This window comes from Zalophus californianus, chromosome 1 (assembly GCF_009762305.2).
Source record: "Zalophus californianus isolate mZalCal1 chromosome 1, mZalCal1.pri.v2, whole genome shotgun sequence".
Lineage (NCBI taxonomy): Eukaryota > Metazoa > Chordata > Mammalia > Carnivora > Otariidae > Zalophus > Zalophus californianus.
The window spans coordinates 17,819,768-17,845,833 of NC_045595.1; the positions used below are offsets into that span (position 1 = coordinate 17,819,768).

The window sequence follows — 26,066 nt, forward strand, 5'->3', positions numbered from 1 at the left end:
ATGGCTTACTCCCTGCTGTGAACTCAGGGACCCTTGCCTGGGGCCCAAACCCCCATACAATCTGCAGGTCTCATCTTCGGTTTCTTGGGTGCCTCCTCCTCCAGGAAGCCCTCCTGTGCTGGGCCAGTCCAGAGTCTCACCTACTGTAACACCCTGAGACAGTGCCACACGGAAGGCCCTCTGCTCAGGCCAGAGGCATATTTTCACCGCATCCTTGGAGCTTGGAGAAACACAGGCCCCTCCCCACTGGGCCTCAGCATCTTTGCCATCTGGAATGGGGGTTGGCTCAGAGCTGATGCTTCAGTTCCTGATTCTGAGGTACTGAGAAGCAAAGAAGGGTGGTGGCGAAATGACAGCACCAGCTGCCACCACTTATCAAGCATCTCCTCGAAAAGAGGCTCACAGCAGCTCCTGGGAGCTGGGATGATGACTGTCTCCACCCCAAGGATGAGGAACCCATGGCCTAGCGGGTCAGCTCCTTGCCCAAGGTCACACAACTGAGCCATGATGCGGCTTGAGTGTTCCTGCCTTCAAAGCCCAGGTTCTGACTTCTTCCCCTTTATGTAATAACAGCGGACACTCCCTCGTTAGGACAACACAGACTGGCTAGAAGCACAAGAGCAAGGGGCCTTGGCCTCGGTCCCTCCAGAAAAGCCTGGAAGGAGGGCTGGCTAGGCGGTCGCCATTGCCTCTCAGGACTGAGTATTGACTGGAAAGCCATGGCTCCGGGGCTAAGAGCCTGATCACCACCTCAGCATCCTACCCGGACCTACATCATGGTCAGAGCCATGACCCACCAGAATGCCTGGTCAAAACCATGGCCACCCCCTACCAGGACCCAGTGTGGTAAGAGATACACACAGCCCACCCACAGGACTTACATCTTGGTCAAAGCCAGGGCCCCCAGGCTGGCCTCAAGGCAAAACAAGAACAGAGCACTCTCCCCTCCCTTATCATGCCCAAGCAGAGGTCAAGGAGTACAGGGAGACCTTAGCACATCACACAATCTCCTGATCTCCATTTCTATATCTGTACAAGTTGGACTAGATGTTCTCTGAGGTCCTTGCCAACTTGCAAATTCATTATAATGTTTCAGCTACTCCTAAAAAAACAAACAAACAAAAAAACCTTTGTTTTTCTTGGCAATAAGTGATTGCAGACTCATTTAAGAACAAGCAGAAAGTCAAGTAAAGTGGATTAAACACCGGGATCCCAGGAAAGGCGAGCCCCTTAACAATTCCTTAACAATTTCATGAATTTCAGCATGTCTCCTGGATGTTTCCCCCTCCAACTTTATCATTCACCCACGACCCCGCCTGGATGTACCCCATGGACACAAAGACAGGTCCATATGGGACGGTGTTCTCACCTTCTCCATCCTCAGCACAACTGCACTTCCCTGAAATTCCTCCCAAAGCTCGGTTTTAGCCCCAGAGGTGGGTAGTTAAGGCCAAGGGGACTGGCCCACCTTTGGGCCTCTGAAAGTTCTGGGCTCAGAAAGGTCAAGCGATTTCCGTAAGGCCAACACAGCTCAGACCTGGCCGACGCTCTCTGGCCTGAAGTGAATGGCAGCAGGAGGCTCCGAATCCTCCCCTGGCCTGACCTGGTGGGTACAGACTCGGGTGAGAAGGGGCCGGAGGTGATGGTGGCCGGACCTAGCCCCTAGCGAGGGGAGACGGCCACGTACCTGTCTCCGCCCCCTGTTCTGCCACACCTGTGCCCAGCCCTCGACCTGTTCCTGCTCCCCTACCACCAGTCACGGCAGCCTCACCTGTCCCCCACCTGGTTCTTGGCCCCCTTTCCGTGCGAGACCACTGCCCAGGCCGCCCTATCCACCCAACCCCGTGCACCACCCTCCCCTTTTCCACGGACCCCGCCTCACCACGGCGCTGGCAGGCGTGCAGAGCGGGCCTCCCATTGCTGTACGGTATCCAGATCTTCTTCAGGGGGTTCTGGGTCAGTTCCCGTGGGGACGCCATACCCGGGACGCGATGAGTCGGACTGCGCGGCTTCCGACCCAGCAGCCAGGCCACCTCGGGCCACTCGAGGCCCCGCCCCCCGGCCCCGCCCCTCCTCGAGCCTCCTTGAGCCAGTCAGACTCCCCGCAGGCCCCGCCCCAGAACGAGTAGGCCCTACCCCATCTGAGGAGGGACCGGCCTCCGATCACGCATGCCCAACTCGCCTGCCAGCCGGTTTTAGACCCAGCAGGCCCACCCTTCGCGCCGGGATCGGGGACGCGCATGCCCAACTCCGCACAGGTTCAGGGCCTGGATCACAGTGCGGACCCTGTCGGGGATGCACGAGCCCAGCACGCCCAACGGGACCGCGCAGATTTGCATCGGCCTCATCCACCGCTTCGATTTGCACAGCCTTGCCCGCAGGGCACCTGGGTTCCGTTCACTGCTACCGCTGATCTCAGGGCCCCCGGGAGGGAGGGATCTGCAGGCCAAGGAGCTGCGCCTGTTTGACCCGCAGGTCTCAGTTGGTCAGGACCAGTCTGGTGGCCCCTGCGTTATGCCAGTTGTCAACCGCTGCGCCCCCCAGCCGTGTGTCCCGACCCTCTCTCGAGCCCCAGGATTCTTCCTCGCCCACTGGAGTGACCGGCGCAACCACGCTGGAAAAATCTTTTACCTCACAGACAGGGACATCTCAAAATTGTTTCCTCTCTTTACCTTGGCCGCTCGGGAACTCAGGCTAAACTCCAGCCCACCTGGAGCACGTGAGCAGAACCTTTTAACCAAGGTCCCTGGGGACTCACTGAGCCCTGGCAGTATCTTACTTCTTCCAGGATTTCATTTTTACCAATTAAATTGTAAATTTGCATATGTTAAAAATGATCCTCCATCTCATCATCGGGAAAATAGAATGCAGGCATCATCAACCTTATAGGATTCTGGTATAGATTAAATGTGTCAGTGTCTGAGAAATCCTTTCTAAAGCACATTAGTGATATCATTTATATTACTTATCTCCCTCCTGTCTCTAAGAATGCGGTAGAAGCAAAGGGCAGGGGAGAAATCCAGAAGTTCAGGAACCCTGGTTCGTTCTCCTTTGTCTCCTCAGGCCAGCTTCTCCAAGTTCTGTACACTTTCTGTCCTGGGGCCCCCCACTGACACTGCTCAAAGCTGGGTCACACTGCCCTCTAGCGATGTCCTCCACAAAACCCCCAGACAGGATCATAACATCCTCAGGTTCTCTCTCACTAAAGTGTGTCCGGCCAGGATAACAAGACTCTGCCCAGCGCACCACAGGTGCAGCACCCCCCTCCCTCTGACCTCCCTGCCACACACTTGTCTCCACCCAACACTTCAGAGCCTGGCAAGGACCCTTAAGATAACTCTGATATAGATGTCTTGCCCCCTTCACGGGAGATGAAGGTTCAGGAGGCGGAAGCCCTCCTAGATCCTCCCTAAAACCAGCTCTAGCCACCTACCCCAGGAGGAATGCCCTGCCCCCAGACAGAGCTGAGCACTTCCTCCTTCATCCTTCCTCTGCAGTGTCCACCCCCCACTTCCCTCCACCTGACGCAGAGGCAGCTCTGAGCACACCCGTGGGCAGCTCCTGATGAGCAGGATACCCCTTGTGACAACCCGCCCACTTTCCTACTTCTCCAAAGCCACTCATTCTGTTCCTGACACAGCCAGCCTTGCCATCTGTCTCCTAGCCATTGCCAAGGCCATCCCGGGGCCACCTTGACCTCAGAGACCTTGTCACCACCCGCCCACACCCTGTCCACCCCCCAGCACTTATTGCAAAAGCTACGTGCTCTAGCATCCACAGTCACCCAGCACTTCCTCTGGCCTGCCCATTCTCCTCCTCAGCCCTCTTGTGATGTTAGTCAAAGGCTGGGGGTACAGGGTAGCCAGAGCAGGGCAGGATGCCAGGGCCATTTAGAGGAAACTTTCCCCACGCCCAGACAGTCTGAGCCTAGCTTCCCAGGAAGAGCCGTGGCTCTGTACCTCCCACTCTTCCCCAAACAGTCTGACCCTGGGCTGACCCAGACACACCTTCCCAAGTCCCCACATCCAGTGGGAGGCCACAGGTTACCAGCAGGAGGAGCCTGGGACTCCTCCCCAAGGCCAGAGTCTACCTCTGCTCTAAGAATATTCTTCATCTCCCTGCCCATTTCTCGAGTAGGAAACAGGGAGGGGAGCAGGACCCAGGGTCACAGAGTCAGCCCAGAGTGCAGGATGGACTCAGATGAACTCCCAGCCCTTCCAAAACCTCACCTCCCACATCTTCCATGTCACCACATTTCCCACCCCTACACCTAGGCTCTGGTTTGTTCCCTGCAATGCCCTCTTGCATCGGTAGATGCCCAGTAGAACAGCCAGCCTTCATGGCTTTTCCCTCCTTGGGGCCATCCCAAAGCCATGGGGTGGAAAGTATACTGGGATGTCAGCATGCACTGGTGTGTGACTATGTTCTGCTTAGCCTTCCCGCTCCTCTATGAACCTGCCTGGCCTGGCCCAGGTTGGCTCCAGTGGTGCCCTCTGCACTGACCACTGGGCCTCTCTCCAGTGTCCCTGGCTACAAGCTATAGGGTGGCTGAAGTCCTAGCTCCTCAGTTCTCAGTGCTCAAACTCTTCCCCATCCCTGGATTGGCTGGTCAGTCCTGGCCAGACTTTGCAGCCTAAAGGCCCAGGGACCTCAGCGAATGCGACACAGACCCTCATGCCCACATGCCCGTGCATAGAAGCCTGCACACAGAGCCTCACGTGCGTGCACACTAGCAACCCAGGCCTGCACAGAGACAGGCATGCTGCCGCGGCCTGCTGCTCTCTACTGCCTCCCTTTCCCTTTATTTCCCTCCTCCTCTCCCCTCCGCTGCCACTGGGAGGTTCAGGGAGTTCCTGGGAGTTCCAGCTTCCTCTGAGCACTTCAAACCAAGGATCATTCCCGGTATCTCCCTGGGCCCAGAGCTCACAGAGGGTGTGAGGTTCCAACTTGGGGGTATGGAGCCATATGACTGAGCAGCCTGTGACCTGTGGTCCGCACTTGCTGATTCCAGCTTGGCACAGGGCACACAGTAGGTGCTCAAAGTGACTCAGGGCCAGCCAAGGCACACAGTTAGGGCTCAGAGAAGTTCATGACCAGGACAGAGCACACAGTAGGTGCTTAGAGCAGCCCAAGACCCACACAAGGCACACAGTAGGTGCCCTAGAAATGCTGGTTTAAGGGCTAAAGCCACTTCACATGAAAAATTTTCCAAATGAGCCCCTGGGCCTCCCCAAAATGATGTGTGACCCCTGAGGGGGGACCTGGACAAACATGACCCCCTTGGAGGCCAGCAAAGGGCAGAGCATGAGGGCCTCCGGCAGCTCCAGCTGGCTGTCCCTCTCTCTGGGCTGGAGGAAGAAGCTATTTATAGTTCCCCTTGGCCCAGCCCCCCCACTCCCCTGAAAGGCGACAGTGTTCCCCCTCCTCCTTGCCACTGACAGGCTGATGCCCCCTCAGAGCACCCCTACACTTAGAGAGACCCCCAACACCCTCACACCTCTTCCAGCACCACCCCCACTGCGCTCTGGTCGTTCCCCCAACCTCCCCCCCTCCCCCGCCGCCCGTGCCTACCCCGCCTGCTGCTCCCTGACCCGGGGTCCGTCAGGGCGCTGCCTCCCTCCTCGCCTCTGTCCATCCTGCAAGCGAAGTGGCCCGGGCAGCCACCCCCTGCAGCCTGGAGCCGGGCAGCCCCGCCCTCCGGGTGCCGGAGGGAGCTGCGGTGTGCCCCGTGTGGCCCCGCCTTCCCAGCCCCGCCCTGGGCCCGCCCCCCAGGGCCGCTCACAACTTGAGAGACCAGCAGTGCCCCCACCCCAGGCAGCCCTACTCCCGCCCCCGTGGCCTCCGTCTCTGGCCGGAGCAGTCCATATTGCCCAGGGTCTGCCCTTGGCTCCAGCCAGAACCGTCTACACTATCTAGAGTTTCTGCCCCATCTGCGGGCAAGCCTGTCCACACCGGTCAGAAGGTCAGTCCCATCTCCAGCCCAGCAATGGAGCTGGTCATGTGAGATTAGGGAAAACCGATTCCTTCCACACCGAGGGACCAGGTTGGTGAAATGAGGCAGGGGTGTGTGTGTGTGGGGGGGAGTGGGCAGAGGGGCAGCATAGCCAGCTATGACTCAGCCCTGGGTCCCCATGACCATGACCCTCGTTCATCCCATTCTCCAGGCACTACATTTCTGGAGCTCTTTCCTGAGTGCCAGAACCTTCACGTACACTGTCCCTTGGTATTCGCAAGAAGCCTGGTGGCATCACTGCTCTACAGAGGAGGAAGCTGAGGCTTGGAAGGATGAGCACGTTTGCTCCGGACAGTTGGATGAAGGAGGGGCAGAGCTGGGCTGCAGCCCTGGCAGCCTGAGCCAAGCATGTCCAAGGGCCACGGCTGAGTGTGCAGGCGTGTGGGTAGGACAGTGCCTGGCTGTGCATTGAGCGTGCTTCATGCTGGTTTGGGGGACAAGCCCCTGTTGTGTGCAGCCCCCTCACCTTGCCCTCACCTGGCCCACCCACAGTCACAGATATCAGATACGCAGAGACGCAGCCGCCCATGCACGTGTACGCCTGCCACAAGGCAAGGCTACCACAGCCACAGACTTGCCACATCTGGCCACCCATGCCTGGAGATGCCCCTGATGGCCCCTTCATCAGAGGTGGGTGCTGCCTCAGGGAGCACAAAACATGCGTGTGACCCTCAGCCTGCACTTCCCTGGGTGGTGACCCGTGGGGGGCAGGGCAGACCTGCGGGTCTGGTCTTAGGCGGACTGGTCTCAGATAACATGTCAGGCTCCTGTGCTGAAGCTTCTAAAAGTGGCGCAAGAGTAACCACATTGAGTGTCTGGATGCTCTTTGACCTTGGGGCATCCAGACATGGCGAGACTCCACACAGTAGTGACATTCCACAGTAGCGTCCAAGCTGTCCAGACATATTGGAAGTCTGTGGGGCTCCAGGCGTGGCAAGACTCCATTTGGCAGCCCCCCAATCCGGCAACGTCCAGGCTATCGAGACACACCGTGGCTCTGAGAGGCACTCAGCTGTGATATGACACCATCTGGCAGTGACCCCACAGGGAGGTGGCCAGGCGCACCATGCCCAGATGGAGCGCCGTCCTGCTCTGCCACCGCCTTCCAGGTCTCCTGATCCGGGGTGGTCCCATCATTGTGACCCCTACCCTCCGGCTCAGCGGCGGCCAACGTGGGCCAGGATGCGAGCGTTGGTGGCGGCCTGCTCCCTCGCAGCTCTGGCCCGGGCCTGCTCCAGTAAGATGTGCAGGAGGCCAATGGGGACATCCAGCGAGAGGGTGATGCGGGGGCCCGGGCGGGGGCCGGGGCTGGGGTGGCCCCAAGCAGTGGAGGGGCCTGTGGTGCTGGCTAAGGTGCTGTCCGAGGCCACGGGGCAGGGAATGGCCTGGGGAGGGTTCTGAGGGAGGAACTGGGAGGCTGGGAGAGGGGTTGCAGGGACAAGCAGGGCCCTGCCCAATGTCAGAACCATCGGCACCAGTAGAGCCCACCTGGTCATCGTGGTGGTCAGGCTGCAAGGAGAAAAGAGGCTCAGGGCAGGGGCTCTGGGCAGCCAAGGCTCATGGACAGAGACAGATGGGGAAAGCAGAGAGACAGACAGGGAGACTGAGGGAAAGAGACAGAGAGATTAGAGAGGCTAGGCAAGGGATGGAGACAGATAGAAGAGACAGAGATGAAAGGACAAGACAGCCAGAGTGAGACAGAAAATCAAGACAGAGCTAGACAGAGCAGGGGCCAGGGAGATAAAGAGAACACAGCTAGATCTAGATGTAGAGATAGAGATACACTTGGGGGGGGGGGGAGAGGGAGGAGGCAAACCAGAGGAGAGGGAGGCTGGAACCACCCCAGACACAGACAACATGATAAAGATGGGGATGCAAAGGGGCGCCCGGGTGGCTCAGTCAGTTGAGTGTCTACCTTCGGCTCAGGTCATGATCCCAGGTTCCTGGGATCGAGTGCCACATCAGGCTCCCTGCTCAGCAGGGTGTCTGCTTCTCCCTCCCCCTTTGCCCCACCCCCTGCTCATGCACACACAGTCTCTCTCCCTCAAATAAATAAGTAAAATATTTTTTTAAAAAAATAGGGATGCAAAGACACAGAGAGAACACGGAGGGACAAAAGGGGAGCCTGAGTTCTGGGGGAGCTTGCAACAGATCGAGGACAAGGAAGAGCAGGAATGGGGTCCTCAAGGTGGAGAAGCAGCCAGAGAGTCCAAGGCCCCCTCAGGTCCAGAGACCTCCACCAACCCAAATCCCAGATCCACTCAGCCCCCAAGGCCCTGCCCACCCCACCCCACCCAGAGCCTCCCCAGTCCTACCAGCGGCAGCCTCCTCTGGGGCAAGGTGGGGCCGCCGGGGCTGCCCGTGGCTGGGGCCAGGCAGTGCGGTGCTGTGGTCCGGCTCTCTGCTCCCTTCACGGCCCATTTATCTCTCTCAGCCCCCTGAGGTAGGAGCTGAGGCATGGCCCCTGGCATGAAGCAGCTCCCCCCCCCTCTGACTCATCCCCTCCTGGGGAGCAGTGAGGACATGTCCTCAGCCCCCACTTGGTCTACTCCTTTTGGGGGACAAGTTCAAGACTGAGGGTCACAGGAGAGTGACCAGGGCCGGACAGAGGGACTCGGCACCCATGCAGGATAGTACTGACCTCCCAGGGAAAACCAAACCCCCTGCCACCCCCATCTCCCCAAACAGTCACAACAAGGGCCTTTCAAAACAGCAGCTTTAATGCTCCCCCAGAATCAGCACCATGTCATCACAGGCTTGGGTCAAGGGGCGGGTCAGATGCAGTCACATCCGCTCACTGCCCACAGCCACCCCCGCACTGAGTCATCTGCTGGGGAGGCAGGAGCCACAGTGGGGGTTTGTCCACAGCGGGGAAGGCTAGACCCACGGGACCAAGTCACTGAAATAACGGACACGCTCATGCACGCTCACATGCGCACAGGCATCTAGCACCAAGGGGAGGGACAGCAGGACTCCTCCAGGGGATGCTGAACTTCAGCTGGTCAGCTGGTCACCTGGGCCTCAGCTCCGGGCAGCACCTGGGGGGGCGTGGCAAGTGGGGAGCTGTCTTCAGCCATCTGCCCTTACCCAGCATGTGTGCCCCAGAGAGGCACTGCGCAAAGGATCAGTGGGGCACTGGGGGCATGACAGGAGTGGGGCTCTGACCTCAGAGAGGGGATCCTCACTCAGGTCCTCGGAGGAGGGAGCATGGAAGGGACGCCACAGCTAGGGTTCTCTGTTCAGTTCCTTGGTCTGGGGGTCTGTCCCAGGCCCCCAATCTGAGGGGGCTCCTGACCCGGGCCCCCGACAAGGACCTGATCTGGGGAGGCTCAGGGTCCCGGCTCCTATTGGGGTGGAGGGGTAGGCCCATACCTGTTCCCTGGTTCTGGACCACGCTGGGCAGGCAGCGGCGCTCACAGGCTTCACGGGTCCCGAAACGGTTGGCATTCCCTCCACAGCCACCATAGACAAAGGGGTGACAAGCCTCTGTGCCATCTGCCACCACCCGATGGTACCAGCGCAAGGTGTAGGCAGCACAGGAGCCCTCGTCCAGTGGAAGCAAGCAGGGGTCTAGGGCCAGTGGGGGTCAGGAGGTCAGCAGGGGCGGTGGCCATCAGAGAGGGACTGGGGGGGCCTGCCGCCCCGCCCTGAACCCTTCTGGGGCAGCCCCCGCTCTCACCATCACCTTCCCGAGGAGCTTCAGGGTCTTGGTATTCCTCCACGGAGTACTCAGAGTATTCGTACTCGTCGTCCTCAGGGGGCACCAGGCCTGCACACAGGGTGGGTTTACTGTGACACAGCGAGGCCGCTGTGGGGCCACGTCCATGCTGCCCAACCCTGGCCCTGGGGGCGGGGCGGGCAACACTGGCCTCCCACGCATGCAGTGTCCGTGCCATGCCCTGCGTGCTGCCCCTGTGCACGTGGCATTGCCCCGCACGCAGGAGCAACGCCTCATGGGTCTGCACCCCACCACACAGCCCCCCACCCTGGGTCCAGCCGTCCTCACCTTCCTCCTCCGCGTGAGAAACCCGGAGCACAGGCACAGGGTGGAGCTGGGGGCCGGCAGTGTCTGCAGCATAACTGGGGAGGGGTCCTGGAGCAAGGGGTAGGGGCACAGGGCCTTGGGGTCATAACGGTGGCCACCCCAGCCAAGCCCCGGCTGAGTGGACCCAGGTGATGGGCACAGAAAGGCCTGGGATGAGGAAAGTTCCGGGAGCAGAAAATACCAGAAAATTACTCACGTGATCCAGATGCGATGAACTGGCCCTGGCAGGCTGGAGCAGGCGGAGAAGGGCCAGGAGAGAGGCAAGGACAGAGAGCGAGAGACGAAGATGGGAAGCGGCAGGGGGAGAGACAGAGGGACACACACAGGGGGGCACAGATGGACAGAGCAGGACCACAGGAGAGACCGGCGGAGGGAGAGAAAGAATGGGTGGGAAGCACAGAGAGAGAGAGGGGGTCAGAAGTAGGCGGGCGTGGAGAAGGTTTGGAAGTGGTCAGACAGAGGGACAGGAGGAGACACAGCTTCAGTCTCTGATGCCCACGGGCCTGCTCCCACCTCCACCCTCCACACATGGCCACGCTGGGCTGCTCGGGACGCTACGGGAAAGTTCTGTCGGCACGTCTGTCCTGAAGCCCATGTATCCTTCTGCGTATCTGTCCATCTCCGCCCATCTCCTTCACTGCTTGAGCCCCGTCAGGTCTGCAGACCCTGCCTGCCCCTGACTGGGGGAGCTGGGGTGGAGTGGGAATGGGACCCAAGAGGCTCTGGGCTGGGCCGCACTCACCGCAATGCTGACTCATCTCCTGACGCACAAAGCCTCGAATGTCATCCTCCTGGGAGCACAAGACCACAAAGGGTCATGAAGCACCCATGGATCACGGGAGAGACAAAAGGCCTATGAAGCAGGGCTCACGGAGGGACAGCACTGAGTCAGGGGCCCAGGACCAGGGGGTGAGGGTCCTGGGTGCGGAAGGTGGGGCCCAGCCCACCCAGGCCCACACTTACTGTCAGTGCAGCTTCTCCCTTCTCCCCGCGGGGGCCAGCGGGCCCTGGCCGCCCCTACGCACAACGGATGGGACAGGGCTGTGACCCCTGATCTTAGGGACATCGGAGGTCACCCCGGTCTCCGACCCTATGCCCAAGAATCCCCACTCACCTGCTCTCCTCTCTCTCCAGGGGTCCCAGGGGCTCCAGGGGCACCCACCACTCTCTCTCCAGGGGGGCCTCGCTCACCCTATCAGACAAAAGGACCGAGTGAGCAGTCAGAGGCAGTGGAGGTCAGAAGTCGGGAAAGTTGGAGATCATAGGTTCAGAGACTGGGGCAGGGGCATTGGGGACGGATTGCAGGGTCAGAGGTCAGTGAGGTTGGAAGGGTCAGGGAGGTTCAGGGGTCAGGAGTCAGAGTCAGAGCTCTTTACCTTCTGGCCCTGAAGTCCTTCGGGGCCTTTGGGACCAACACTGCCAGGTGGCCCAGGGGGACCACTAGAGCCATCACTGCCCCTAGGACCTGGGAAGCCCCCAATTCCTGGGGGCCCCTGTGGAGAGACAGGTCAGGGTCAGTGATCAAAGCCCCCAAAGATGGACGCACTTCCAGTAAGTACAATCTCCTCAGTTTACCATGACCTTGGTCTCAACTTACCCGCTCCCCTTTCTCGCCCTGGTCACCCTTGGATCCTGGCTGCCCATCAAAGCCTCTGTCACCCTGGGAATGGAAAGAAGCATGAGAGACCGTCTGCGTTGGCCTCCTCAGCTCAATGGCCACGAGACCCTTGGCCCAATGGCCACAGTCTTCCATGACCCAAGCACCTGTGACCCTACGATCCCAGGACCCTTGGTCTGCCGTGCTCCCCGTGACCCCGACCTTACTGTCATAGCCCTTGCCCTGATTCCACCTATTTCCTTTATACAGACACTCCAACCTCCCCCACTGACCCCTTGGCCCTGATGCACATCTCCCCACTTCACCTCTCATCCCTTAATCCTAAATCCCCACTGTGACCCCAACCCACGCTGAAACCTCAAGACCAACCTCACTCTACCCACCAGTGTCCCAGCTCTCCAAAACCCTGTTGACATGACACCCCCATCACCCTACCGTGATCTTCCCTACCCCATTCTGCCCCCCTTACGTCCACTGTTGAGAGACCCCATACCTTGGGACCGATGAGGCCCTCCTTCCCAGGGGCCCCCGCCTGGCCTGGCACCCCCGGCTCCCCCTGGAGAAGAGAAAACATGAACTGGGCCCTGGCCCACCCATCCTCTCCCCATCCCGGGTGCCCCACACTCACCATATCTCCCTTGCGTCCTGCCAGCCCAGGGCGGCCCAGGGGACCAGCTTCTCCCTGCAGCGATCAGGTGGAGGGGTCAGACGCCGGCCCAGGCCCCGCAGCTGCCCACATCCCTGTCACCTCCATACCTTATCTCCCTTCTCTCCGTCGAGGCCACAGGCTCCCTTTATCCCTCGCTCACCCTGCAGGGAAAAAGCAGACGGAAAAGTGACTTCCAGGTACCTCACCCTATAACCCCTTGACCACGAAACCACTTTCCAAATTGGCCTCAGACACTCTGATTTCTGACCTTCCAACGCCTAACCTAATGCCCCACATTCAACCCCAGATATCCCAACATCTGACCCCAGATACCTGGCCTTCAACCCCAGATACCTTGCCCTCCAACATTAGCACCCCCACCCCCCGCCCAACAAGGAAAAAACCCCAGCCCCTTCCCACCTTGAGGCCCCGGGGACCCATGAAGCCAGAATCTCCTTTGTCTCCTCGGACACCAGGGGCTCCATCCTTTCCTGGGGTTCCCTGACGGGGAAAGGGGTCAATATGAAGTCAAGGAGATCAGAGAGGATCCAGGAGAATCACTCCGGATGATGAAAGGAACAGGGAACATCACAGGGTGAGAGTCACTATTGGAGGCCAGAGCTGTCCAGGGGCAGGGGTCACCCTGTGGGTGGGATCATCACAGCAGTTACTGTGAAGGTGGGGGCCCCGGGCAGCATGAGGACACCAGGAGAGCACCAGTCACTGAAAGGTCAAAGGCCACCACATGAGGACAGGGGCCCTGTGGGGCAGGGCGTCTCTGTGGGAGCAGGGGCATCTTACCGGGTCACCTGGGATCCCTGCGGTGCCAGGCTCACCCTGTGGGAAGCACAGATGGGGGAGGGCAGCCCTTCAACGTGACTGTCCCCCACGCCACTCAGGGACTCCCAGGCCGCACACAGATCCCATGTGAACACACACGTGGCCAACAGGGAGGGAGGCTGGAAACCCTCCAACATTCAGAGAACACCCACAAGACAGATGTTTGTGACAGGCGGGTCTGGGTCTGTGCCTGGGGTGGGGCTGACCTTGGGTCCTGTGAGTCCACGAGCTCCCAGCAACCCGGCTGAACCCTTGTCACCAGGCTCTCCTTTGGTGCCCTGTGGGTGTGACCGGGAGAGGGACACAATCAGGGCTAGACCGGGCTGGAGGCTTGGAGTAAGGCTGGGACCTGCCGGGTGAGGAGAGCCAGCCAATGCAGCTCCCACCCACCGCCCCCCGGCGGGGCTCATTTCTCACCACAGGCTCTCAGACCCCTGGCCCTCCCTCCTACCATGGGGCCCCTACACCTACCTGGAGCACGCCGGATACCTGACAAGCCCCTTGTCTGTTCCCAGAGGGCCTCTCCTGGAGCTACATTCCACAGAGCTCCTTGGTGACCTCACACGGAGGTCCTCGAGCCCTCCGGGGAGCCCCCATCCTCTCAGCCATCCCACAGAGTTACTACAGTCCACTGAACCCTTCCCCTCTGACCCCCCCAAAAGCCCCCCATCCTCCCCTCCTATCCTCACAGACCCTCAATAGAGCCCCTACAGCCCACAGAAACCCTCTCCCAACCCCACGCAGAGTACCCCACCCCCTTCCCTGTACCTTCTCTCCAGGGTTCCCGTTGTCTCCACGAGGTCCTTTGTCACCATCTATGCCCGGAGGCCCTTGCTGGCCCTGGGCCAGGGGTCAGAAGTCAGGGTCAGGGGCTGGAGGGCCCTCACCCCGTCTGAGTTTGAGCTCTCAGATCCCCTGGCCCAGCCCCCGGAGAAGCCCCTCCCACATCCAAGAGAGACCCAGGCTGTACATGGGCCAGAACTACTCACCGTGTCCCCCTTGGCACCCCGTGGCCCTGGAGGCCCCACAGCCATGGCTGCATCACCCTGAGTGGACAGAGGGCAGTCAGAGGAGTCAGGAGCACCCTTAGTCCGTGCCTCTGCCCTCTCCCACGCCCACACTCACCTTGTCACCCTTTAGCCCTGAGGCTCCAGCATCACCCTGTTGGGCGGAAGAGTGTGAATCTCTCCAAACCAGAGGAGTTCCAAATCCTGAATTACAGGATCTAGCCCCAACCCCGCCCACCCCAGGGATCTTTTCCCCCATGTCCTTACCTTCTCCCCACGCTCACCCCGGCTGCCTGGGGGCCCCTATATGAGAAGAAGACAACAGTGAGCTAAGGGGATTTGGGGGCATTAGTGGGGAGACCACTCAGAGGGCAGGGGAGGACCAAGGAGTCCCAGGGGAATAGGAGAGATGAAGGACCAGAGAGTACATAAAAAGAACCAGAGAGCTACACAGAGCGTCCCAAGGGCACAGAGGGCACAGGCTGGGGACTGAAGCCACACCGCTGGCGCTTTCCCCAAGGTGACCCACCATGAGTCCTCGGGGTCCCTCCTGGCCAGGACGGCCATCTTCACCCTGCATGTTGACATTAAGTTCATTGACTCAGAAGCTGGAAATCAGAGGTGAGAGCTGTGCTAAAGGGGGCTGTGGCCGCAGAGCAGGACATACATACCCGGACACCTGGCTCCCCACGCTCCCCACGCTCGCCGCGGGCCCCAGGCAGACCTGCTCCAGGGTCTCCCTAGAGATCAACAGGATACCGGCGATATGTGAGAGGAATCAGTGGGGGACAGAGGGGGACAGACAGGGCGATGGGGGTCAGTGGAGGCGGGAGGGGGCGATAGGGGTGGGTGGAGGCGGGAGGGGGTGATGGGCGTCAGTGGAGGCAGGAGGGGGTGACAGGGGGTCAGTGGAGGTGGAGGATGACAGATACAGGAGAGCCAGCAGCCTTGTCCCATCTACCTTGTCTCCTTTGAGTCCAGAGATTCCGGGAGCTCCCTGTGGGCAGAGTAAGGTGAGGGTCCTGTGCCCCTCCAAGGCACACACACATACCCAGCCACGCAGTGTGTCCCAGTCCCCACGTGGACAGACTTCAACACACCGGAATCAGATACCTGGGACGTTGGGGCACTTCTACTCACCGTTGACCCTGGTGGTCCAGGTGGCCCCAAGGCACCTGGGGCACCCTCTCTCCCTGGGAGACCTGCCAGACCCTACCGGAACAATGCAGCGAGAGAGACAGAGGGTGACTTGGGGACCTTCCTCCTCCTTGGCCCCTCCAAGACTGGGAGCCCCCGAGGCAGGGCCTGGGCCCCCTTCTCCTCCTCACCCGCTCACCCACTACCAGACTCAGAGGTCCTGAAGTCACCAAGTCCCCACATGCTCTTCCCAGCATGCTTACCCGCTCTCCGCTGGGTCCTGGCTGACCCATCTCTCCTCGAGGGCCTGTCTGACCAGGGAATCCGACAACACCAGGAGCACCGGGGGGGCCAGGGGGGCCCACATCTCCCTGGAACAGAGATAGCAAAGGGAGGAATGGTCCCAACGGGACTCCTTCCCAGAACTCGCCCCCGGATGCCCTCTTCTTCATCCTTCCAGGGACCTCTCTGCCCACTGCCCGCCACCGGTGATGGGGCATCGACTTACCTTCAGACCTAGAGGACCAGCTGGCCCAGGGGGGCCCTGGACCCCAACTCCTGGGTCACCCTTCAAGGGAAAGAGGGGTCAGGTCAGGCCCAGGGAGTCTCAGGAACTTGACCTCCAGCAGAGACACTTTAGGGTATACATACCTTATTACCCTTGAGTCCAGGAGCCCCTTTTTGACCCTAAAAAACCAAAGTAAACAGTACTTGAGGGGAGGAACGTGAACCCAGAGCTGAGACATGGCCCAAGAGTATTCCCAGGGCCGCTGAGATGTGCTCATGGAGACGTGGGACTCAGACATGTACATGGGACTGACTCACAGGAGCTCCGAGGTGACGACGGACTCGTGAGGGCACAGACAAGAGGGAAGCTCAGATGTGAGCGCAGATACAGGGGAGTTCGGGCATGACTACGGGCACGTAATGTCACACAGGAACACAGGCTCAGGGACCTCAGACGTGAGCACAGGCTCACGGGAGATCCCAGGAGCACGCCAGCGCAGGAACCCAGAGCCACCCCAGCCCAGGGAGCTGAGACCCGGACTCGGAGGGGGCAGGGGACCCAGGAAGCATAAGCAGGTGAGCAAGAGAGCCCCCAGGAACTGTGCGGAGTCCTGAGACCGGGGGCAGCGGACAGGAACCACACACGTGTGCTCAGACACACTGAGGAGCTGGAGACCAGGAACAAGCACCAGGAAGCAAAGACGGCTCCCCCCTCCCCCCGGGGAGGGGGGAAGCCAAGACGCTTGGTCCCTGTGTGCGCCCACGAGCAGGGTCCTGAATGCTGGAAGGTGCACAGGCCCGGGAATGGTGCCTCAGGTCCACAGCTGCACTTCTCCTCCCAAGCTCAGACGTGCCCGGACCCCAGACTCACATCTTCCCCAGGGTCTCCAGGCTCCCCGGCACGGCCAGCTTCACCCTGCACAGAAAGGGCGGTAAGGGGGTCTAGCCACCCAACCTGGCCCCCTCGACCCAGCGCTCTGGCCCTGGGGCCGGGCCCACCTCACCTTCTCACCCCGGGGCCCTGGCAGTCCTCGGTCACCTTTGGCCCCCTGTGGAGGCAGGGGACAGGAAGCAACATGGGCATTAAGGTCATTGAAAAAGGATACTCAAGGAAGGAGGCATGAGGCCCGCGGTCAAATGTGACACGTATTACGGATGCCCAGGGTCACAAAGATGGGTGATCGGTGCTGTCGGAGGCTCCACACTCACCGGCTCTCCCAGCAGGTCTCCCACGAGGCCTCCAGGCGCTCCCTGATGTGGGACAAGGGTCAGTGGGATGCCTTGGCCTCCAGCACTCGGCCCCTGCCCCCAGGCCTTCCGCACACTCACCTTCTCTCCCTTTGCTCCAGGGAGCCCGACCACAGCCTGTGGGGAATGCCCAGTGAGTTACCTCGCCTCCCACCTTCTCCCCGGCCCCACCCCGCCATCCCAGATGGGAGGCCAGCACTAGACACGGTGAGGCACAGAGGATCAGGGTCAGGTCAGGATCACCTGTCCAGGAGCCCCCATGGGTCCAGGCTCTCCTTTAGGTCCAACAGGGCCGGGCACACCTGGTGACCCCTGCGACAGAGCAGCGTGAAGAACTCAGAGCCTCCCCACCACCCTGGCCCTGCTGCCCTGCCCCCCTCACCCCTCTGGGCACAGGACCAGGCCCCGTCCCAGGCCTGAAGCAAGCTGCCCCCAAACACACACCGGCACGCCAGGAGCTCCTCTGTCTCCATCTTTTCCACCGGCACCATCACGACCTGGGGCTCCCGGCTTTCCTGTCTCCCCCTGAGAGGGAGGGGTTCTGTCAGGGGCCTGCCCATGGACTCCTGACCCCTGGAGCCCGGCCTCGATCCCCAGGACTCACCACTTGTCCCGGCAAACCTGGCGCCCCCTGAGGACCCTGAGGGAGACAAGTCAGATATGAGGGGGCCATGGGAGAACGTGGGACCCAGACGGTAGGACATGGTGTCCCTGCAGGGGCCTCACTCACCACCAAGCCTGAGGGGCCAGGAGGGCCAGGAAGTCCCACAGCTCCCGTGGGTCCAGGCAGACCCTGGGCGAAGAGAGAGTTCAGGGCAGGGCCAACCGCGCCTGGCTCCCTGTGGCTCTCACCCGTGAGCTGGGCCACTCACCCGCCCTGGTGGTCCTGTCTCTCCAGGCTCCCCCTGCGGAAAACCCAGAGACTGCATCACCCACAGAAGGGCAAGAGGCTCCTCAGCCACTGTCCAGAAGCAAAGGCCCCAGGGATGGGACACCGGGGTGCTCAGCCCCACTGCAGGGTGATGGCATCCCAGGGGGTTGGCAGATGTTACCCTGGTGTGGACCTGGCTCCGATGAGCCTCCTCTTCCTTTCAGCCACACACACACACCCATACTCACCTTCAGGCCAGAAGGACCCTGGGGTCCTGCGGGGCCAGCAAGACCCTAGAAAAAAGTAATAAGAGCAGGGGACAGGGGTCAGAGTTATCAGCCCAGGCTCGGGGATTCATGGCTCCTTGGTGGGGATCAATGCCCAGCCCACCCCCACCAGACTGTAAGCTCCCGTGACTCACCGGGGCACCGGGTGGCCCAGGGTCTCCATGGCCACCCTGTTGGAGAGAGAAAGAGTCTGATGAGGGGGAGCCTGTGCCTCCCCCCCAGGGAAACTCAGGGAGGACTGCCCCCTGTGGGCTGGGGTAGGATGGGGGCAGGAGCGGGGGGATGATTCTAGGATACTCACCACTGGGCCAGGGGTCCCCCTCGGACCTTGCAAACCCTGGATAGAGAAGGGGGCTGCTGAGCCTCAATCTGGACCTCACTTGGGCCTGTTCCCACCCTCTGGAGGCCTTTGTCTGGGAAGCGCACTTGTGGGCCACGCCCCCCGCCCCCGCCCCCGCCCCCCGCCCCCGCCCAGGCATAGATCACCCCGCACCCAGGGCCTGCCCCTCAGGGATAATACATACTGGCCTGTACATGCGCGCACACACGCACACGCACACGCACACAGGTCAGGCATCTGCACTCACACCCGGGCTCGCAGGCACAACACCCCAGTCACCAGAGCAGCCCGCACACGGCAGAGAGCGGCTGTCCCCAGGAGCCTGGGCCACGCCACGCCTGCCACCACCTACCGGCTTCCCTTCGGGTCCAGCCACACCACGCTCTCCTGGTAGGCCCTGGAGAGAACAGATTTAAGGCCACGCTGTCCCTCCCCGAGACACTCCCAGGCAGTGCAGACTCCAGTCCAGACCACACTGTAAGAGCCCGGGGCTGGGCGGGGGGCGGGGAGGCGCGTTGCGGTGCAGACTCACCGGGCTGCCATTGAGACCCCTCTGTCCGGGCTCTCCCTGGTCTCCCTTGAGGCCTGGCACACCCTGCAAGCAGAAAGGCATGCCCTGAGCCCCCAGTCACTGCCGTGCGCCCACGTACACACCATCCCTCGTGGGCTCCCATAACAGAGGGGGAAGCACAGTGCGGGGAGTCGGGGGGACCTCACCCTGTCTCCCTTGGGGCCTCGGTCACCGTCACTGCCTGGCTCCCCCTGTAGGGATGACATGTCAAGCCAGGCCCTGGTGCCAGGGCAGAGGGTGGCCCCCTAACTGATCCCACACACTGACCTTTGCGCCCTTGAATCCAGGGGGTCCTTGCACTCCAGAGAGACCAGGACCTGGCTCTTCCACAGCCACCTACACATACAAGGTCACAGGGGAGAGAGGCATCTGTCACAGAGGCATGGAGGAGTCCTCCCCGCTCACAAGATCCCACAGGAGTTTGGGTCAGAGACACCACATAAGAGTTTCTGGGGCCTGAGTTAACGATGGCCTCCTAGTATCAAGAGTCACAGGCCTGGGGCAGGGCTGGGCTGATCACCTTGGGACCTGGGGCGCCGGGAGGTCCAGGGAGGCCAGGAGGGCCGTCTCTTCCCTGCAGAGAAGAAGGAAATGGCAGGGCTGCCCCCGCACAGCGCCCAGGCAGTCCCACCCCAGAAGGAAGCCCCACCCCAGCTCACCTGTTCTCCACGTTCTCCTTTCTCTCCCCGTTCTCCCTGAGATGCAAATAGCAGGGCGGGGGCCATGTCCATGGGGGGGTCCAGCTCCTCCTGGGCCCGCATCCCCAGCCCTCCTGGCTAGCCCCACTCACCCTCTCTCCTGGCCTTCCTGCCTCCCCCGTGCCCCCAGCCCGGCCTGGGAGCCCAGGAATGCCAGGCTTTCCAGGCTCCCCAGCAAGGCCGGGCGGTCCAGGGGGGCCCCTCTCCCCCAGGGCCAGGCCTGGTGGCCCCTGAGGGCCGGGGTCTCCACGATCTCCCTTCAGCCCGCGTTCTCCAGAAAAGCCAATGGGGCCCTGGAGGAACAGAGGAGTGAATGTGGCTAGCTGCACAATGACGCTGTCCCCAGGGCGCCCCCGACGAGCTGCAGACACACACCTCCTTGCCTGGGGGGCCCCGCTCGCCTGGCTCCCCCTTAGGGCCACGGCGCCGGTCAGGCATGGGCAGGAAGCTGCCAGAACTCTCATCCCAGGTCTCCACGATCTCCCGCAGGGCGGACGCCTGAGCGATAGCGAGGGGTTGGGGAACCAGAGCCTGTCCCTGCAGCCACCCAGGCCCCCACCCGGCCATGTGGGCACCACTAGCCCCACGGGGCTCCCATCTGCTCCCACTCCCAGCCCCCCAACAACCTACCTTGATGCCAATAGTTTCCAGCAACCGCTCCACATTCTGGGGACAAAAGCTGGGGTGAGGGGCGGCCCTCAGAGAAGCCTCCATACCTTCTTCCCCAGGCCTCTGCCCCACAGGACCCTTTAGCACTGTAACGTTGAGGAGGCCTGAGGCCCTGGAAGCCCCTCCCTGCTGTGTCCCCAGGGCCCGGCTCCCCGAATGTCAGCTGTGGGAATCCCACCAGGGCAGGGGACTGAGCACATGGGGCAGAACCCATGGGGCTTCATGGCAAGGGGGAGGGGAGAGAGGCGGCTCCCGCAGGCCTGTGGATGAGTCAAGGACGAGGTCCTGAGCCTCACTCACCCCCACGCTCCCAGGATCTCCTCTCAGGCCGCGCTCTCCAGGGAGGCCCTGGAGACACCAAGAGACAAGCAGCTGGACCCAGTTTCTGGGGGGAGTGTGTGTGTGGAGGTGGGAGCTATGGCTACCCGGGCATGTGAAGAAGGCGGGGACCTCACCTGTTCCCCTTTGGGTCCAGTCTCCCCACGGTCACCCTGAGAACAAAGAATGATCAGCTGGGAGAAATGCCCCAACCCTGCTCAACCCTCACCACACCCCCGACCCACCATGTGCACACTCACCTTGGGGCCTGTGTTTCCCGGAACCCCAGGAAAACCCTGAGATAGGGCAGAACACAAAGCAGTCACACAGAATCACGGCACCCCAGAAACATAATGGCCCCTGTTGCTCCGAAGTCCTAGAACTCCCCTCCTGGATACTTACCTGGCCAGAGGGGCCCACCTGCCCCGGGAGGCCTGGGGGGCCCTGGAGTCCAGGGCTACCAGGAGCTCCACGCTCACCCTTGGGACCATCGTGACCCTGTGGAGGATGCAGCCAGGATCAGGCCCTGAGACCCCGGAAAAGAGCGGAGCCGTATCCCGCAGAGTCGGGGTCAGGGGTCAGATTGCAGAGGACTCGGGCACTTACTTCTCTCCCAGGGGCGCCCGAATCTCCCTTCTCTCCCTAAGGAAGACAAGGGCACTTTAGACAGGGCCCTAATCTGAGGCTGGAGCAGACTCCAAGTGAGGGGCCTTACCTTCTTTCCACCTTCTCCAGGGTCCCCGGGTTCTCCCTGTGGGCAGAAGATTCACGTCGGCCCCAAGGTTCACAGACTGTCTCAGTCTGTCTGCACATCTTCAACCACATCTACATATGGCCACACACATGTATACACAGGATGGATGTGTGTCTGTGTGCCCCTGGTACCTTGAGAATCATCTGTATGTCCCAGGATCCGCCTGCAAGTCTTGCATGTATTATCTCAATATGTGCGGCCCTATGTGTACGAATGACTGTGGACACAACTGCATGTGTCACACGCCAGAGCCTTGGACGTGTGTCTCACCATACTTCAACACAAGTCCACGTGTGGCCTGGCTTCCACATACGTCTTAGCACATATCTGGGCTGGGTGGAGGTATCTGCGTGTCGACATGTCTCCAAGTTTCCCTGAATGGGGCTTCACATCAGTACGGCTGCACCTCTCCGTCTGCGTCTGTGGTTCTTCGCCCGTGCCCGTGGCTGTGTGTGATCTCAGCAGCTGTCAGTCCATCCGGGCACCGGTCAGCGCAGCCGCACGGCTCACGGTCTGCGAGGCTGTGTGTGTGTGCACATGGACGTGTGTGTAGGTCCAGGCTAGGTACATGGGTGCGGATGCTTCTCAGCAGGGGTCTGCGTGTGTGGCCCATGTGTATCTGCACATCTGGGCTGTGTGCATGTGCCAGCATTTCTCAGCACGTGTCCCGGTGTCTGCTCTGGACACTCACGTTTTTCCCATTCAGGCCAGGCTTCCCGTCCTCTCCCGGCCTTCCCTGTGGGAACAGATCATTGATCAGGAGTCAGGGCCCGGGTGAGGGCTGTGAGGCGGCAAAAGGGTACCGTGAGGGGCGCCTGCCTGGCTGGCTCAGTTGGTAGAGTGTGCGACTCTTGAACTCAGGATCATGCGTTCGAGCCCCACGTCGGGTATAGAAATTACTGAGATTACTTAAATAAATAAGTAAATAAACTTAAAAAAAAAAAAAAAGGTACCATGAAAGCTTAGTCTCACCTGGGCTCCAGGGGGGCCAGGCGGGCCAGGGGGGCCATGTTCTCCTCGGAGGCCCGGAAGCCCCTGCAAAAAGACTTTGCTAGGATTGAGAGAGCCCCTGAGAAAGCCCCTGAAGCACAACTGTGGACTGGGGAGGACCCCACTAAGATCCTCCTTGAGGGTAGAGACCCCTAAAATTTGGAGGTTTCATTGAGGTCCCCTCCTAAAACTCCCCAGGGAAGAACCTCCAGGACTTGGGGGACCTACTAAGTCCACCAAGGCAGAGAAGGTCAGAAAGCTGGACCCTGCTAAAGCCTGCCTGCCAGGGACTGAGAGCCTCCCAAGCCCCGGGCTGGACCAACTCCCCCTATTTCCACTGACGCTGTGGTGTGGCGACCCGGCTGCAGTTCATGCTGGATCCCTGAGCCACCCTGAGCCTAACATCTCCCCTCACTTACGTCTCTCCCTGGGTCTCCAGCTTTGCCTGTAGCACCCTGAGGAGAGACTCAGAGTCAGGGAGTCTGCAGTGATCACGGGGTCAGGAGCACGCCCCACTGACACGACCACTGGTTCCCGCAAACTCAGGGCCTGCCAGGAACTAACCCCCACCCCCCCCGCCCGCCCAGGCGGGTTCTGGGAGAAGACACAAACACCCCATCTGGCTCCGGAGCTCATCAAGACCACGAAGACCCAGATGAGGCTGGGGTCATGTGAAGAGGGAAGGGGGAGGGCGTGACCACACAGGGCCCATCACGACTCACATGCAGCCCAGGGGGGCCAGGGGCTCCCGGTTTCCCATCTAGCCCAACGCGGCCATCCAGGCCAGGTGGACCCCGGTCACCCTGAGGAAAACAGAGAGGTAAGAGGCCTCAAAGGATAAGATGGACCTAAGAGCCTGGTTCACGGCCGACAAACCTCCCTGCCCTCTCACCTTCTCTCCTGCTGGGCCTCGGACACCTGGGTCCCCCTGGAGAGAACAAGGTCAGGTAAGTGGTGAGGGTAGGAGGGGGACTGTGCTGGGGCAAAGAGCATCACTCACCTGAGGGCCTGGGGGCCCCCGAAGTCCGCTGACACCCTGAGGACGGGGGGAGGAAGAAATCAGAGCAGGCCTTCCCAGACCCACACCCCCTCAGCGGACCAGGCACACTCACCCTCTCGCCAGAGGCTCCCGGGGGACCCGGGTCACCCTTGGGTCCTCGAGGACCCTCCTGCCCACGGTCCCCAGGCTCTCCCTGTGGCAGAGACAAGGTCGTTGAAGGAATAGCCCGGGGGCCCCAGGCATGCCCCTCATGGAGGCACTTGGGATGCTTCCTGTGCTCCGAGTCCCGCTCCACCCACAGACCCTGGTACCTTCTCTCCAGCTCCAAGTCCCGGGTCTACCTGGGGGGAGGGAAGGGAACGGCCAGTGAATGGCTCCGCAAGAAGTGGGGCCAGTGAGGGGCTATGGGATCAATGGAGTTATCAGGAGGCCATGGGGGAAATGGGAGCTAGTGGAACAGATGAAGGCACATCATGCAGCGCCAAGAGGGGCAGGCGAGGGAGATAACAGAGGACCAGACTCAGCTCTACCCTTACCAGCCGTCCAGGGAGTCCTGGGGGACCCTGGGAAAGGAAATGATTATGGTCAATAGGAGCCCCGAGGTCCCAGGGAGTGGCTCAGGTTTGCCCCAGGCCCAACTCTGCTCCCAGATTCCCGGAAGCACCCCAGTGCCAACCCCGAGAAGGCAGGTCAGGCCCGGAGGTGGCCATCAGTGGCTCCCCACCTTGATCTCCAAGCCCCTTATGTGGTCACCGACCGGACCAAACACTGGAAATCTCCATCCCTCTGGAGCCCAGGACACTGGCAGTACTCACCGGCTCCCCACGGTCTCCCTTGGGTCCAGATGGTCCAGGGCTGCCCTGCAGAAAGTCAGGGGGTCAGGGTCACTCGAGACAGGCAGCAGTTTCAGGGAGTTTGGGAGGCAACCTAAGGACTCGCGGGGATCCTGGTGGCCTCTGGAGGTTGCGATGAAGGGGTCACAGGCGACTGTGAGGACTGAACACTGCAGGGTTGGGGCGGCAGGAGAGGGGGCTGGGAACCGGCTGGCTGAAGTTGGGGTTATAGGGGTCAGGGCTTAGGACTCACGTTTCGTCCATCCTCTCCAGGATCTCCTTGGTCCCCCTTCTCACCCACAGGCCCCCGAGCTCCAGGTGCCCCCTGGGAAGAGCAGCTGGCCTGAGACAGGCTCCTCCCAGCATTTTGCAGGTTTCCCATGAGCCCCCCATGCTGCCCCAGGTTCCTCATCACCCCCAAACCATGTCAGAGTTTTCCATCACACCAGGCCTCCCTCCAGACTCTCCAGCACCCCCTTACTTCGCCCTGCCAGGCTTACCCGAAGGCCACGCTCGCCAGCCTTCCCAGGCGAACCTGGGTCACCCTGGTGATGGAGAGAAAGCCACACTGAGCAGGTAGGCTGGACTCAAACTTTGACTCGGGGAGAAGGGGCAGAGAAGGGCCTGGCACCAGCTGGACGGTAGGCAGGGGAATGGACTGGATGACCTGGTGGAGCCCCCAGCCCAGAGGGATCCCAGTTCAAGGGTAGAGGCTCAGAAATCACAGTGGGAAGGAGTCTCACCGGGAAGCCCGTGTCACCTTTCTCTCCAACTTCACCCTGTGAGACAGGAGAGTCAGCCCTGGGCCCCAGATGCCCCGTGGTGCCAACAACACCCTACTCCCCTGTCCCCCAGGACTCCCCCCAACTCCAGCTTTCTTACATCTCGTCCTCGGGGGCCGACAGGTCCTGGAGGGCCAGGCCGCCCAGGGTCTCCCTTCTCTCCAAGAGGCCCCGAGTCACCCTGTGGAGGAGGCAGAAGTGAGGTGGTCAGGATGCAAGTAGCCCACCCTTGGGGGGTGGTAATCCCAGAAACCTTGAGGTTACTCAAGGTCACATGTACTCACCGGGGGTCCTGCTCTGCCGGTGAGGCCAATGGGACCCTGCAGGGTGTGGGAAGGGGGTACAGGACTTAGTTGGGGCTCCCAGGTCCTACCTCATCTCCTTCTATCACACTCCCCAATCCCACATTTATTCACCCGGTCTCCAGGGTCTCCTTTGGGGCCGGGGTCTCCAGGAAGAACCAAGCCAGGTGGGCCCTGTGGTGGAAGAATCAGACGTCAGGGAGCCCAACCCTCACCTGCCCTACCCCCTGGACACTTTCCCTTCACTCACCCGCTCCCCTTTGATTCCTGCAGCTCCTCTGGGCCCAGTGGGCCCCACATCTCCCTGGAGGTGACAAAGACCATCAACCATCAGCATCAGCCCCAGGTTCCATGACCCACCCTCCCGGCACCACCCTGACCTAGCAATCATGCCCAACTCTCTACCCCCCAGGGGCCTCCAAGCAGGGCCTGTGACCTTGACCTCAACCCTGTGTCAGCCTCCTTTCGCTCTTGCCAGAATTACCTTCTCTCCTTTGGCCCCGACACCGTCAGGTCCCTGAAAACAAACAGGACAGACATGCTTGGCCCCACCTGGGCACCGCAGTACTATGTGGCTGATTGGGGAT

The 26,066-nt window shown here is 61.0% G+C and overlaps 3 protein-coding genes across 8 annotated transcripts in view; all 3 read right to left on the reverse strand.

Annotated features, from left to right (window-relative positions):
• The window catches only part of PFKFB4 (6-phosphofructo-2-kinase/fructose-2,6-biphosphatase 4), a 30,975-nt gene extending 25,281 nt beyond the window's left edge, over window positions 1–5,694 (reverse strand). Inside the window, exons 1-2 of one of the 6 annotated variants that reach the window (XM_027586487.1) lie at window positions 1,883–2,014; window positions 990–1,102 (exon numbers count right to left, since the gene is read on the reverse strand). Coding sequence is in view for 3 of the 6 variants with exons in the window: in XM_027586484.1 (XP_027442285.1) it covers window positions 1,883–1,979 (97 nt within the window). In the remaining 3 variants the exon portion in view is untranslated. Of the gene's footprint in view, window positions 1–881; window positions 1,103–1,369; window positions 1,604–1,882; window positions 2,048–5,571 lie in introns of those variants that run through there. The other 5 variants (XM_027586488.1, XM_027586490.1, XM_027586486.1 and 2 more) reach the window with 5 other exon arrangements.
• Window positions 5,695–7,170: 1,476 nt separating this feature from the next.
• UCN2 (urocortin 2) lies at window positions 7,171–7,561 on the reverse strand. The gene has a single exon (XM_027582300.1). The coding sequence runs from the start codon at window positions 7,507–7,509 to the stop codon at window positions 7,171–7,173; it is 339 nt and encodes a 112-aa protein (XP_027438101.1). The 5' UTR covers window positions 7,510–7,561.
• A 1,151-nt stretch (window positions 7,562–8,712) lies between these two features.
• The window catches only part of COL7A1 (collagen type VII alpha 1 chain), a 30,690-nt gene continuing 13,336 nt past the window's right edge, over window positions 8,713–26,066 (reverse strand). The window contains exons 47-118 of the mRNA XM_027587396.2: window positions 25,964–25,996; window positions 25,730–25,783; window positions 25,594–25,653; window positions 25,462–25,497; window positions 25,278–25,358; window positions 25,139–25,174; window positions 24,896–24,940; window positions 24,649–24,720; window positions 24,378–24,422; window positions 24,099–24,125; window positions 23,874–23,903; window positions 23,675–23,755; window positions 23,563–23,598; window positions 23,455–23,490; window positions 23,285–23,365; window positions 22,982–23,017; window positions 22,545–22,607; window positions 22,264–22,308; window positions 21,534–21,569; window positions 21,425–21,460; window positions 21,221–21,316; window positions 21,079–21,114; window positions 20,956–20,991; window positions 20,801–20,848; window positions 20,462–20,497; window positions 20,207–20,329; window positions 19,924–20,124; window positions 19,793–19,828; window positions 19,654–19,707; window positions 19,401–19,469; window positions 19,280–19,324; window positions 19,095–19,157; window positions 18,915–18,959; window positions 18,524–18,559; window positions 18,357–18,392; window positions 18,184–18,228; window positions 17,937–17,969; window positions 17,795–17,857; window positions 17,669–17,704; window positions 17,509–17,589; window positions 17,308–17,376; window positions 17,146–17,181; window positions 17,026–17,067; window positions 16,821–16,865; window positions 16,688–16,732; window positions 15,961–15,996; window positions 15,818–15,877; window positions 15,573–15,680; window positions 15,313–15,384; window positions 15,134–15,169; window positions 14,844–14,912; window positions 14,702–14,746; window positions 14,440–14,475; window positions 14,291–14,326; window positions 14,155–14,211; window positions 13,934–14,005; window positions 13,372–13,443; window positions 13,127–13,162; window positions 12,746–12,826; window positions 12,433–12,486; window positions 12,305–12,358; window positions 12,170–12,232; window positions 11,656–11,718; window positions 11,435–11,551; window positions 11,173–11,250; window positions 11,022–11,075; window positions 10,801–10,849; window positions 10,255–10,287; window positions 10,020–10,106; window positions 9,693–9,782; window positions 9,386–9,583; window positions 8,713–9,051 (exon numbers count right to left, since the gene is read on the reverse strand). Coding sequence (XP_027443197.2) covers window positions 9,035–9,051; window positions 9,386–9,583; window positions 9,693–9,782; window positions 10,020–10,106; window positions 10,255–10,287; window positions 10,801–10,849; window positions 11,022–11,075; window positions 11,173–11,250; window positions 11,435–11,551; window positions 11,656–11,718; window positions 12,170–12,232; window positions 12,305–12,358; window positions 12,433–12,486; window positions 12,746–12,826; window positions 13,127–13,162; window positions 13,372–13,443; window positions 13,934–14,005; window positions 14,155–14,211; window positions 14,291–14,326; window positions 14,440–14,475; window positions 14,702–14,746; window positions 14,844–14,912; window positions 15,134–15,169; window positions 15,313–15,384; window positions 15,573–15,680; window positions 15,818–15,877; window positions 15,961–15,996; window positions 16,688–16,732; window positions 16,821–16,865; window positions 17,026–17,067; window positions 17,146–17,181; window positions 17,308–17,376; window positions 17,509–17,589; window positions 17,669–17,704; window positions 17,795–17,857; window positions 17,937–17,969; window positions 18,184–18,228; window positions 18,357–18,392; window positions 18,524–18,559; window positions 18,915–18,959; window positions 19,095–19,157; window positions 19,280–19,324; window positions 19,401–19,469; window positions 19,654–19,707; window positions 19,793–19,828; window positions 19,924–20,124; window positions 20,207–20,329; window positions 20,462–20,497; window positions 20,801–20,848; window positions 20,956–20,991; window positions 21,079–21,114; window positions 21,221–21,316; window positions 21,425–21,460; window positions 21,534–21,569; window positions 22,264–22,308; window positions 22,545–22,607; window positions 22,982–23,017; window positions 23,285–23,365; window positions 23,455–23,490; window positions 23,563–23,598; window positions 23,675–23,755; window positions 23,874–23,903; window positions 24,099–24,125; window positions 24,378–24,422; window positions 24,649–24,720; window positions 24,896–24,940; window positions 25,139–25,174; window positions 25,278–25,358; window positions 25,462–25,497; window positions 25,594–25,653; window positions 25,730–25,783; window positions 25,964–25,996 — 4,197 coding nt within the window. The 3' untranslated portion in view covers window positions 8,713–9,034. The remainder of the gene's footprint in view (window positions 9,052–9,385; window positions 9,584–9,692; window positions 9,783–10,019; window positions 10,107–10,254; window positions 10,288–10,800; window positions 10,850–11,021; window positions 11,076–11,172; window positions 11,251–11,434; window positions 11,552–11,655; window positions 11,719–12,169; window positions 12,233–12,304; window positions 12,359–12,432; window positions 12,487–12,745; window positions 12,827–13,126; window positions 13,163–13,371; window positions 13,444–13,933; window positions 14,006–14,154; window positions 14,212–14,290; window positions 14,327–14,439; window positions 14,476–14,701; window positions 14,747–14,843; window positions 14,913–15,133; window positions 15,170–15,312; window positions 15,385–15,572; window positions 15,681–15,817; window positions 15,878–15,960; window positions 15,997–16,687; window positions 16,733–16,820; window positions 16,866–17,025; window positions 17,068–17,145; window positions 17,182–17,307; window positions 17,377–17,508; window positions 17,590–17,668; window positions 17,705–17,794; window positions 17,858–17,936; window positions 17,970–18,183; window positions 18,229–18,356; window positions 18,393–18,523; window positions 18,560–18,914; window positions 18,960–19,094; window positions 19,158–19,279; window positions 19,325–19,400; window positions 19,470–19,653; window positions 19,708–19,792; window positions 19,829–19,923; window positions 20,125–20,206; window positions 20,330–20,461; window positions 20,498–20,800; window positions 20,849–20,955; window positions 20,992–21,078; window positions 21,115–21,220; window positions 21,317–21,424; window positions 21,461–21,533; window positions 21,570–22,263; window positions 22,309–22,544; window positions 22,608–22,981; window positions 23,018–23,284; window positions 23,366–23,454; window positions 23,491–23,562; window positions 23,599–23,674; window positions 23,756–23,873; window positions 23,904–24,098; window positions 24,126–24,377; window positions 24,423–24,648; window positions 24,721–24,895; window positions 24,941–25,138; window positions 25,175–25,277; window positions 25,359–25,461; window positions 25,498–25,593; window positions 25,654–25,729; window positions 25,784–25,963; window positions 25,997–26,066) is intronic.

Bases quoted from the DNA above. Each gene is read 5' to 3' on its own strand.
- UCN2 (XM_027582300.1), bottom strand. From the start codon at position 7,509: ATGACCAGGTGGGCTCTACTGGTGCCGATGGTTCTGACATTGGGCAGG.